Genomic DNA, 12,607 nt, shown 5'->3' with positions numbered 1-12,607 from the left:
TCTGAGAAAACCATTAATGTGTAAAAATATATAATTCATGTCTGATAAATCACATATGTTTTAAAACATGTAAAGAAGACCTGTAAATGCTTAAATTCTGCTTTTTCTTCCAAATAATAGATCGATAGCTATTTATTTGTGTAACACACAATTACAATGATTACTCAGAAGCAGATCTTTTTTTTTTAACATGTATATCTTTTTTTTTTTTTTAAACATTTGTTTATTTTTGAGACAGAGAGAGACAGAGCATGAATGGGGGAGGGTCAGAGAGAGAGGGAGACACAGAATCCAAAACAGGCTCCAGGCTCTGAGCTGTCAGCACAGAGCCCGATGCAGGGCTTGAACCCACGGACCGCAAGATCATGACCTGAGGTGAAGTCGGCTGCTTAACCGACTGAGCCACCAGGTGCCCCAGAAGCAAATCTTTTTTAAAAAAATTTTTTAAAGGTTATTCCTGTTTTGAGAGAGAGAGAGGGAGAGACTGAGAATGAGCGGGGGAGGGGCAGAGAGAGAGAGGGAGACACAGAATCCAAAGCAGGCTCTAGGCTCTGAGCTGTCAGCACAGAGCCCAACGTGAGGCTTGAACTCAGGAACCAGAGATCACGACCTGAGCCGAAGTAGGACAGTTAACCGACTGAGCCCCCCATGCATCCCTGGAAGCAAATCTTAATTAGAACTTTTTGAAGCCTATAAGGTAGATGATAATAAAAAAGTTTAAACTTTAAAATATTTTTTAAATTTTCTTTTGGGGAGTTAGGATAAATTGTTTGGGTATAAATTTGCAAATTTATTTTCAAACCAACTCTATCATGAATGTGTGTTTTTTACCTTTCTTTTAAAATGTGCTAACCTAAACCAAAATTTCATGTAAATTTTACCTTCTTAAATTGTTAGTAAGTGTAGATACATTTTACAATATACAATGTTAAGTAAGCACAGTGTTTTTATGGCCAATTCTTTTGCCTTTTTTTTTTTTTGTGGTCACCTGTATTTTGCATTAAAATAGTAAATATTAGAATCAGACATAGATTATATTTTTTAACATAAATTTTAGTTTTCACTCTTTTAGAACTCTTAACAAGTCTTTTGTCATTCATTCGTTTATTCTACAAACACTTGTTTAGTACAGAAAAAAAGCCAGCAGTTGCCGTAAGTGCTCAATGCATACAAAATTTGTACCTGCTCGTAGGAAGGAAGTTGGTGTAGAAGAGACAGCCCACATTAGTAACTATATTGTAGCATAGTGAATACTACAGAAGACAGTTCACAAAGTGTCTTGAGGGATTAATGTGCCTGGGACTGGTACTGAAGAGTTGGAGAAAATATCCCCCTAAGACTTGGACTTAACTTGACAGATGGGTAAGAATTTTCAGGTTCCAAAGAACATAACAGGTAGAAAGGAAAAATATTCAAGAGGACACAGACATGAAATTTGAATAAGTGACTGCAGCAGATAGCACAGGCCGAGGAATTTGTGTGGTGAAGTTTTGACTTTATATGATAGGCAATAAGTAGGATACAGCAAACGTTGCCAATAAAGGAAGTGCTCTCATGCTAGAACTCTCTGGAAGCCCTAATCAAAGCGGTGAGAACCTAAGGTCCAGAAGGTGGTGACCAGTTGAGGTGCATCGGTTACCGCTAACACTTGTTTTGTACTTGCTGTGCATCATGTGCAGCTATGAGTGTTGTACACGGTTCACAAGATGCACACTCATATTATCCTTGCTCAGCATTGGTGTAAATCCTAGAACCCAAGGTCACAGAACAAATAAGCAGCAGAATGAAATATATCAGAATGTCATAGAAGGATTTCAGTAGGAAAAAGTTACTTACTACTAATACATTTCTAAAATGGAAATGAGTGTGTATATTGAAGTAGATTTTTATTGTTGCTGTTTTTATAAACCAGGAATTAAATACTCTTCAACCTAAAGATACCTTTCGTCTGTGGCTGACTGCAGAAGTTCATCCCCATTTTACTCCTATTTTATTACAGTCAAGTTTAAAGATCACATACGAGGTAAGAAGATTTAAACCTTGAATCACTAGCTGTCTTAAGTGCACTAACCTCCACATGCCTCCTACAGCTCTGTAAAGGACTGTCTGTCCTACAGAACACGTAAAACTGTCTTGTTCAACAAACAATTCGATTAATAAATGGGCAGAGGACCTGGATAGATATTTTTCCAAAGAAGACAAGCAGATGGCCAGCAGACACATGAAAAGATGCTCAGCATCACTCATCATCAGGGAAGTACGAATCGAAACCACCTCGCACCTGTCAGAGTGGCTAACATTAACAACCCAGAAGACCACAGGTGTTGGCTGTGATGCGGAGAAACAGGAACCGTTTACACTGCTGGTGGGAATGCAAACTGGTGCAGCTGCTCTGGAAAACAGTGTGGAGGTTCCTCAGAAAGTTAAAAATCAAACTACTCTACGACCCAGCAGTTCCACTGCCGGGTATTTACCCACAGAAAACATCACACTATTTCAAAAAGAAACATGCACCCCTGTGTTTATTGTGGGATTATTTATCGTAGCCAAACTATGGAAGCCGCAAGTGTCCGTCATAGATCGGCGGACAGGGAAGGCGTGGTGTCTGCAGTGGCTGATTACTCGGCCGTGACAGGGGTGAGATCTTGCTCTTTGCGACACCGTGGATGGACCACAGGGTATTAACCAAGTGAAATAAGTCAGACTGAAAAAGACGAACACGTGAGTCCAGTCTAAGTGGAATGTGGTGATTGAGTCTACAAACGACAAAAAGCAGAATCAGGTGTATAAATAGAGGACGGACTGATGGTGCAGGGGGGGATGGCGGCGGGAGGTACAGACTGCCAGTGGTAGTGTGAGTCTTGGGGAGGAAGGGCACAGTGAGCGGGACACAGTGGGGGGGGGGGGGGTGGTGTGACAGCGTTGTGTGCCAACAGGCGGCAGCTGCGCTTGTGGCGAGCACGGCGTGATGCCACCCTCGTCCAGTCACGTGCCGCACACCTGAAATTATTGTCAGGTTGTGTGGCAGCTGTACTCAAACAAAACAAAACAAAACACATTTTGTGTAGGTCAGGTAAAAGAAACATAAATAATAGCATCAGATGATGTTTATCGAAATTTAAATCTTCCTCCTAAATTTTATTTCATTTTTCGGTATTTGTATTGGTAAAAGACACGTAACATAAAATTTGCCATCTTCACCATTTTTGATGGCACAGTTGGGTAGTGACACGTGTGCTCTCTTGTGCAGCGGAGCCCTAGAACTCGTTCCATCTTGCCCAGCGGAGACTGTCTGCTGCGGACCGACTCCCCGGTCCCTTCTTCTCCCCTCTCTGGAGGAGGGGTGGGGGGCCTGGCTGTCCCTCCTCCACTCTGTATCTCCAGGAGTTTGCCTGCCTAGGGGCGCCTGGAAGATTTGTCCTTGAGGCCTGGCCTGTCACACTGTCTGTGGGAACGTCCTCAGGGTTTCTCCCGTCGACACACACGAGGGGGCTTCCTTCCCTGTGAGGGTCCGCGATTCCGTGTGTGCGCATGTGGCGTCATCTTGATCCAGCAGTGCGGGACACGGTGGGGCGCGTGTCTCCGCACAGCTGTGCGTCATGCTGCAGGGACGACGACGGCACAACTGGTTCTCCGCGAGCTGGTTCTCAGGGCTTCTGTGGAACTGCCAGGTCAGAAGTCATTCTGTGTTTAATTGTTGAAGGATGCTGCCTTCTACTGATCCCTGCAGTGCTGCTTGTCATTTGTGTGTGTGCGTGCGCGCAGCAGCCATCCTAACGGTGTGAGCGGTGTCTCACCACATTTCCTTCGTAAGTAGTGATGTTGAACATCTTTTTGTGGACTTCTTGCCTGTTTGCATATTGGCTTAGAGAAAGGTCTTAAGTCCTCTGCCCATTTTTAACTGGGTTTTTGATTGAATTGGAGGAGTTCCTTGTCAGATGTATAGTTGACAAATATTTTCTTCCCTTTCATGGTGCCTCCTCTCCACTGTGCTGTTTCCTTTGTAGCCTAGACGTCTTTAAAGTTTGACGTGTCCTGTTTGCCTGGTGTTGGCTTCTGTTGCCTGTGCCCCTGTCATATCCAAAGAGTCATCGCCAGAGCCAATGTCATGGAGCCTCCTTCTATGTTTCCTTCTGGTTTTATTGTTTTATAGCCTTATGTTTAGGTCTTTAGTGCAGAGTGGATTAATTTTTATATGCAGTATAAAGGGACGGTTCAACTTCTTCTTTTGCACATGAGTATCTGGTGTTCTTACTGGTCTTCTGACAGCAGCTGAGCAAGAGTTCCAGTGTGGGTTTCCTGTTTGAGCCCATCATTCTTCTGACATATCCAAAACTATGTGTGTTTGCAATGTTACCGTGTAACTGGGCCAAGTCATAAATAAAATGGTAAATGGAATTAAAACTTTTTAAAGCTGGTGGAAGAGGTTCTGCTTGTTTTTTTTCTGTTTGTAGAAATTTGTTTTGTGTGATCTTTGTTATGAAGAAAAATGTCTTCATATTGATTATAGTCACGTGTTTCTTTAGATCAGTATTTCTTGTTTTTTATCTGAAGATGTTAGTCTCATTTAAGGAAGAAAAAGGATAATGGTTAATCCACAGAATGTAAAGTTCATTTACTATTTGGAAACATGTCAGTCGAAAGTCTTTACGATGTCTAGTAAAATGAACTTTTCCAAAATCGTCTCAGCTGCTCTCCCAGTACACTCTGACTGTATATTCTAGCGGTGAATTGTTGTAGCCAAAAGGATAGGGGCTGTTTTTTCTCTTGAGCATTGTAGTTACTGCGTACTACCTGGCACGTACAGTACACGAAGAATTAATTTATCAGGAGAACTGTTCTTGAATATTTTCATGTACAGCCTTTGCCAGGATTTTCTTTCAGGAGGTGATTTGATTACTTTTAATGGAAATTTTATTTGAATTGGTATTTTTTTCTAATTCTTAATTCCATATAGATAATTAACTATTTTAGAAAATAGTCCAGTTAATTATATTCAAAATTATTACTGTATATGTATGTACCCACGTGTATATTATCTTTAAAGGTTGTTACATCTCTATCTTATTGTTTATTTCTTCTTTTGATTAGTTGACAGACTTTTAAAAATTCACTCCAAATACCTGATGTCATACTTAATAATTTGCTTTTTTTCTACTAATACTTTTCACTGAATTTCCTGCTTTATTCTTCTTTTTTAAGTTTCCCTTAGATTTCTATTTGCCTTTGGTATTCCTGATTTCTTGTGTTGAATGCTTAACTAATATATATTTACTTGAGGTAATATTGAAATTATTTTATGTCTGTGAATTTGCAGTTGACTACATGCTAGGCCTTATCCCATAATTGGACATGTTAGTGTCTTCATTTTGTTATTTTTCAAAAATGTTTGTGTCTGATTTTCTCTAATTCTTTATGATTTGTTCATTTTATGTAATCTTTACTGCTTTAAAAACTAAGTGGATATTCAGTTTTCTGTTATTTTCACGTTTTATCAAGTGCTCAGAAAATTTGGCCTATTTTGTCATAATTTTTGTTACTGTTTCATAAACACGAAACTTTTATTTTTAAAAGTATATGGATATGTACTTAGTAAATCAATGGTATTTTCTTCTAATGTTGAAGAAGTCTTTTTATTTGAGAAAAACACAGCATGGAAAGGATCGCAGAGGGACTGACTGTTCCTTGTAGCAGTCATTCTTTAAAGGAAAAGTTTTACTTTTTAAAAAAGCTAATTAAAATAAATTCAGATAAATGCACATTTTTTTAACATTAGAAGAATTCTCCAGGAAACCGATGATTAATAGACAAATGTGTTTGATTAAAAAAAAAGGATTTTTTTTTTTTTTAACACACACACAAGAAGTGGGTTTAGTTTACACTTTTCCAAAAAGAATTAGAAATTCATCTTTCTCATTTGGATAATTCAACAATATAAACCAATCCTGGACATGTAGATAAGTGCTTTTTGACTACTAGTTCAATATACACTTTGTGGGTTTGAATTTGTGTTTATGAGCCTAGTGGTATCTGCTAATCCCCACTTGAACTCCAGTGGTCTAATGTGCTGGGAGTGTTAGTTGGCGTTGTATGTCAACAGTGCAGGGAGGGCCCAGAAGCTCAGATAGCACCTGCAGAAGGGGGTGTGTTCATAGCAGGGGAAAAACCATGTGCCCCTAACAGTCAGTGTCACATTCCTTGTGTATGATTTAGTTTCAGTAAAATACCTCAACGATCATATAAAATTTAAATTTAATGTTTGTTTATTTGGGAGAGAGAGACAGACAGAGCTCAAGCGGGGGCGGGGCAGAGAGAGAGACACACACAAAATCCAAAGCAGGCTCCAGGCTCTGAGCTGTCAGCACAGAGCCTGATGTGAGACTTGAACTCACAGACTGTGAGATCATGACCTGAGCCTAAGTCGGACTGAGCCACCGACTGAGTCGGACTTAACCGAGTCGGACTTAACCGACTGACCCACCTAGGTGCTCCGGCAATCATATAAAATTTATTGGGTTGTTCTAAATATTGTTGCTTTTATAGTTTTTTTAAATTTGAAAATTATTGAATTTATACTGGATATAAATTTAAACTCCTTTTTACAAGGAGTTTAAAACTAGTTTTAGATACATACTTTTTGAAGTAATATAAAATAAGTCAAATTGGGTGGTTAATGGTGAAAACTTTTCTTTATTAAAGTATGTTCTCAAACATGTTAAATGTTAATTTAATTTGGAAGATTTGAGACAATAAGGGGTCAATCTTTTGTCTTCAGTCACCTCCAGGTTTGAAGAAGAATTTAATGCGCACTTACGAATCTTGGACTGCCGAGCAAATCAGCAAAAAAGACAGCATCCATCGAGCTCACGCTCTCTTTAGTTTTGCGTGGTTTCATGCTGCATGTCAGGAAAGACGAAATTACATTCCACAGGTGAGTGAGAACATGTGTTGGACCTCTTGTAAGTTGTGCATATTTTTGTATCAGAGCATTCCTACCAATTTAGTTTCAGTGGCTGGGATTACTTAATAATTCTTTTCATGGTTTACGACTTTCTATCTCTAATTCTGTCTTTGTTGTTCATCTTCAGGAGTGTATACGTAGCTCACATCTCTTAATTACATTGTTCGCCACAAGGCATGAACCATTATAAACCCTCAGTGATTGTTCAGTGTCATTTTTGTGGTTGATCCATCAGAGACATCTCAAAGTTCAGAACTGAATTCCGCATATTGTTTTCCTTTCATGTTTCCCTCTCAGTAAAAGGCATTGATCCTTTTATCCATTTATTTATTTATCGATTTATTTCCTCATGCTAGAAACCTAGGAATTGTTCTTGGTATGTTTTTCTTTCTTAGCCTGCCTACCCGGTTCATTCCCAAGTCATGTGGATTTTACTTAACAACGTACAGTTCAAATCTGTGCATTTCTTTCCACTATTTTCTCCGAGTACCTTACCGCTTACCTGTACTCCTTTCTGAGATCATTTCCTGTTCTTTTTGATTTTTCCATTTAGCAGCCAGAATCATTTTCCTAATATGGCAGTTTGATTATTTCACTACTCTGCTTACAACCCATCAAATGACTTTCTAGTGTACTTGTGAAGAAATAGGCACATTTCTGGTCCTTTGTCTTCAGCATCGTCCCAGAACCCTCTTCCCACTTGGTCTCTGCAACTCAGCCACAGTGGACTTCTTCCTGGTCCTCGAATTCATCCAGCTCTTTGTCACCATAGGTGTTGCCTGGTATTGTTCTCACGACCAATAGGCCACCCTTTCCCACTGCCGTGGCCATCTTTGCTGGAACATGTTCTGTTCTTCTTGCCAAATGCCTATCTCAGCCGTAAATTGCATCACTTCCAGATTTAATTTTTCCCATCTTTTTTTTAGCTTTGTCCACTTCTGTTGGTTCCTCAGCCTGTCCCTGTCTAGCCTCTCTCTCTGTTTCAGTTACATGTCAGAATAGGGTTGTGGGTTCCGAAGTCACAGACTTGGGTTTGAGTCCTGCCTCTCGAATTTCCTAGCAGGTGACCTGGGGAAAGTTACTGAACTCTAGTAAGCCACAGTTTCCTCAGCTGTGTCATGGGGATTACTCACCATGCTTACCTTTCTTGCGAGGATGAGATGGAACAGTGTATGTGTACAAGTGCCTTGCACGTGACCTGCCAATAAAGATGTGTCTCGCTGATGCAGTAGTAAGTAAAACAGTGACGTGTTGTTTCCACACAGTCTGCACACTGCCCTTAAAGGAGCGTGTGCTTGTTCTTGTCACCTTACAGAGAAGGCCCGTGGGTCTTGATGGCAGTTAACTTGCCGGAGGACTCTTACTTCAGCCTGCAGAGCTTGGCAGTGGCCGGGCCCACCTCTTCTAGAGCCTCCGCCCCTAACAGCAGCTCGTGCTGACGGGTTCATGAACAACAGTGGTAGTGAAAGGACTGTACTGAAAACAGGGAATTGTTTTTTAAATGAAATTACATTTTTTTATTATGTGATACATGTACCTGATATAAATTAAAAAGCTACAAGATGATTCGCACCTAAAATTTAGTCTGTTCCCTTTCTCTCTCCCTGTCACCAGTTTCTCTTCTCAGGACAGCTGCTGTTCACCCCTTCTTGGGTGTCCTTCAAGAAAGATTGTATAAATAAACATTTTATGTATTTACACTCAGACATGCATACAGTCTTTTTAACTCAAATAGCATGTTACAAATACAGTTTTGTATTTTGCTTTATTAACCAAAACATTACAGAGATTTTTAAAGATTACTGACCAGTAGGCACACCTGTGTGGCTCAGTCAGTTAAGCATCTGATTCTTGTTTTGGCTCAGGTCATGATCCCAGGGTTGTGGATCGAGCCCCATTGGGCTTGGCACTGAGCATGGAGCCTGCTTAGGATTCTCTCTCCGTCTCTCTCAAATTAAAAAAAAAAACAATTAAAGATTAGTAACCATTTAATGCCTAATTTTAAAATATTATTTGTATTCACCATATCTATGTACTTACTTATAAGCAGTTTTGTTAGATGGGCATACATGTTCTTTTCAGTCTTTGCTGTTACAAAAAACATTGCAGTGGATATCCTTATATTTGCCTCATTTAATGTTTATTCAGGGTGGCAATTTCTAAATTTGGAGAGTTTGGGTCAACATATACTTTTAGTTTAGTTTAGTTCAGTTTACTGAGAGACTGAGCACACACGAGAGTGGGGAAGGGGCACATGGAGAGAGAGAATCCCAAGCTGGCTCCTCACTCAGTGCAGAGCCCAACATGGGGCTCGATCCCCCAACCCTGGGATCATGACCTGAGCCAGAATCAAGAGTTGGACGCTCAACTGCCTGAACCACCCAGGAAGCCCAGAGAGGTGTATTTTAAAGAATTTGTACATAGTACCAAAATGTCCTTTTTTAGAGCAATTTACTTTCACACACAAATATTTGAAAGTGTCACTTTTTTTAACACATGAAGTTTGCTTTCTTTAAAATGAAGAAATTGGGAGGAAAACCCAGTCAAAACATAAAATACCATTAAAATTGTTAGAGATAATGTCATACAGATATGCACTCCACAAACTGTTTTACTATTTTTCCTCCTTTTGCTTTAATCACCAACTTCTAGAAGTAAAGATCCACCACCAATTCAACTTGGTTTTCATTCCTTGTGTTAATGAAAGGTGTTTTGCTATTTTTCATTGCAGTGCTGTATTTGGTCGCAGAATTAACTTCCTCTATTTTACACATGTGTGCTGTACTTCTAATACTACACTTAATGTAAGGTCTTTTTGATTGATGCTTGTTACTCTTTGATACCTTATTATTCTTACTACACGGTGGGTACCTTGGTAACAGGGTTCTTCTCATTCATGTTTACAAGACCACTTAACACCCTGCCTGGGTTTCCAGGTGGGCTAAAGTAAGATTTGATGGGCTGTCTAGAGAGCCTTCCCACAATTTACATTATTTCTATTAGAAAATATGATATGAAAAACAAAAATTACCTTTTGAATTTTTTGTACCATATTTTACAAATCCTTAATCATATGCCACTGTGTCAGTAACTATGCTACTCAGAGTACAGTTCTTACCATTTTGGAATTAGAACCTCAATAGGAAATTGCTGTGTCAGGTAATACTGAGAGTTGAGGCCTTCTAACTTGAGAGTGTTATAAATATTAATCTCTGAAGTATGAAAAAAATTTTAAGTAAACACTTATAAATAAGGTTTAATAGTGATGTAAGAAATATTCTCAATACTTTATTTTGAGTAGGTAGGAAATGTATTTAATGTATTACAGGAAGCAAGCAGAAGTTAAGATGGTGGAGTAGTAAGGACACCCTGGACATGTCCCTTGAACTCAGCTAGATCAACATCAAACCATTTTGAACACATAGGAAATCGATCTCAGGATTCACACAATGCTCTGCATAGTTTGAGGGAGAGAACGCAGCAGGTGCATGGTGCTGAGAGGTGAACTGGCGAGCGAGAAGAGTCAGGGTGCCTCAGAGGGGAGGCAGTCTTTTTTGCCGAGAGGAGAGAGAGAGAGAGAGAGAGCAGTGCCTCGGGTTTTTTCAGGAAGACACTTGCCCCAAAAGCAGATAGAAAGAGTGAAAACACTCTCTGGGGACTAGACAAGAAAATGTCCCCCAGAACCACCGATGAGGGAAAGGAGAGGTTTCTGTACCACCAGGTTTCTATAAATGGTAGGGCGCCGAGTGTGACGTTTCAGAGGTCAGCACCTGGCGGTGTCCAGTGAGGAAGGAGGGCAGAGTCCCCAGAGCAGCCACAGGGTCTGAGGATCCCAGGGGTCACACCGGGAGAAGCGGTTCCCCTGCTTGTGAGAGCATTTGGTGGAGGTGATTTGGCGTCTCATGGGCAAAAGACCCAGGGGGCACCATCAAGCCCCATGCTCACCAGCATAGGAACAAAGACTCCTGATGAGGGCAGCAAACCCTGGCTTAGCCTACTGACCATAGACTGCTGCAAAGCTCCAGTTCTAGGAGAGATGGGATCTAGCTTCATTTGGGTTTTTTTGTTGCTTATGATTTTTTTTTCCCTCCACCTTGGATACAGAAAGAGCAAAATTATTTTTAAGTTTTATTATTTATTTTTAAATTTTTAATTTTTTCCCTCTTTTGTCTTTTTTCTTTCAAGCTTTTTGTAAGCAGACCAAAACACACCTAGAATCTAGCTTTCTTTACTTGAATTTTTTCAAAATTAAAATTTTTTATTTGTTATTTTTTTACTTTTTAATTTTTTTCTTCCTCCAAAATGACAAGATAGAGGAATTCGCCCCAAAAGAAAGAACAGGAAGAAATGATGGCCAGGGATTTAATCAGTACATATATCCTGAACTGAGATTGAAAACAGTGATTTTAAGAATATTAGCTGGGCTTGTAAAAAGCTAGAAAACCCTAGAGAATCCCTTCCTGCCAATATAAAAGAGCCAAAATCTAGTCTGGCCGAAATTAAAAATGCTATAACCGAGATGCAAACCGGATGGATGCCATCACAGTGAGGATGGCTGAAGCAGAGTAGTGATTCAATAATAAAGAAGATAAAATTATGGGAAAAAATGAAGGTGAAAAGAAGAGGGAAAGAAAGGTAATGGATCCTAAAGGTAGACTCAGGAAACTCAGCATCTTATTAAAACGGAATAATATTCATATCATGGGAGTCCCAGAAGATGAAGAGAGAGAAAAGGGGGGATAAAGTTTATGTGAGCAAATTACAGTGGAAAACTTCCCATTCTGGGGAAGAATGCAGACATAAAATCCTAGAAGCACAGCGAACCCCCGTTAAATTCAGCCATTGCCAGCCATTGCCAAGACATATCATAGTCAAATTCACAAAATACAAGGAAAGAATTATGAAAGCAGCAAGGAAAAAAAAAAGTCCTTAACCTACAATGGAAGACAGATCAGGTTTGCAGCAGCCAAGAATTCTTTATCAGGCAAGGCTGTCTTTCAGAATAGAAGGAGAGTTAAAGACTTTCCTAGACAGACAAAATCTTAAGGAGTTGGTGACCACTAAACCACCCTTGCAAGAAATTATAAAAGGGGCTCTTTGTAACATCACCAGAAACACCAACTCTACAGGTAACACACTGGCACCAAACTCCTATCTTTCAGCAATCACCCTGAATGCAAATGGACTATATGCTCCAATCAAAAGACATTGGGTATCAGAATGAATAAAAAAAAATAATACCCATCTATATGCTGCCTACAGGAGATTCATTTTAGATCTGAAGACATCAACAGATTGAAAGTGAGGGAATGTAGAACCATCTATCATGCTAATGCATGCCAAAAGAAAGCCTGAGTAGTCATACTTATATCAGACAAACTAGATTTTAAACGAAAGACTGTAACAAGAGCTGAAGAAGGGCATTATATCATAATTAAGGGGTCTATCCATCAAGAAGATCTAACAATTGTAAAGATTTATGCCCCTAACTTGGTATGCCCAAATATATAAATCAATTAATAGCAAACATAAACTCATTGACAGTAATACAATAATCATAGGGAACTTTAACATCCCACTTAGAGCAAAGGACAGATCATCTAAGCAGAAAATCAACAAGGAAACAGTGGCTTTGAAGGACACGCT

The 12,607-nt window shown here is 39.6% G+C and overlaps 1 protein-coding gene across 8 annotated transcripts in view; it reads left to right on the top strand.

Annotated features, from left to right (window-relative positions):
* Positions 1-12,607, top strand: part of DYNC2H1 (dynein cytoplasmic 2 heavy chain 1) — a 347,141-nt gene that overhangs the window by 189,287 nt on the left and 145,247 nt on the right. For all 8 annotated transcript variants that reach the window (XM_053900571.1, XM_053900570.1, XM_053900566.1 and 5 more), the window contains 2 exons: positions 1,913-2,023; positions 6,776-6,931. In XM_053900571.1, the coding sequence (XP_053756546.1) occupies positions 1,913-2,023; positions 6,776-6,931 (267 nt within the window). The remainder of the gene's footprint in view (positions 1-1,912; positions 2,024-6,775; positions 6,932-12,607) is intronic.

This window comes from Panthera pardus, unplaced genomic scaffold (assembly GCF_024362965.1).
Source record: "Panthera pardus isolate Hobbes unplaced genomic scaffold, ASM2436296v1 HiC_scaffold_12, whole genome shotgun sequence".
In the NCBI taxonomy this organism is placed as follows: Eukaryota; Metazoa; Chordata; class Mammalia; order Carnivora; family Felidae; genus Panthera; species Panthera pardus.
This window is presented reverse-complemented; position numbering and strand designations above follow the sequence as displayed.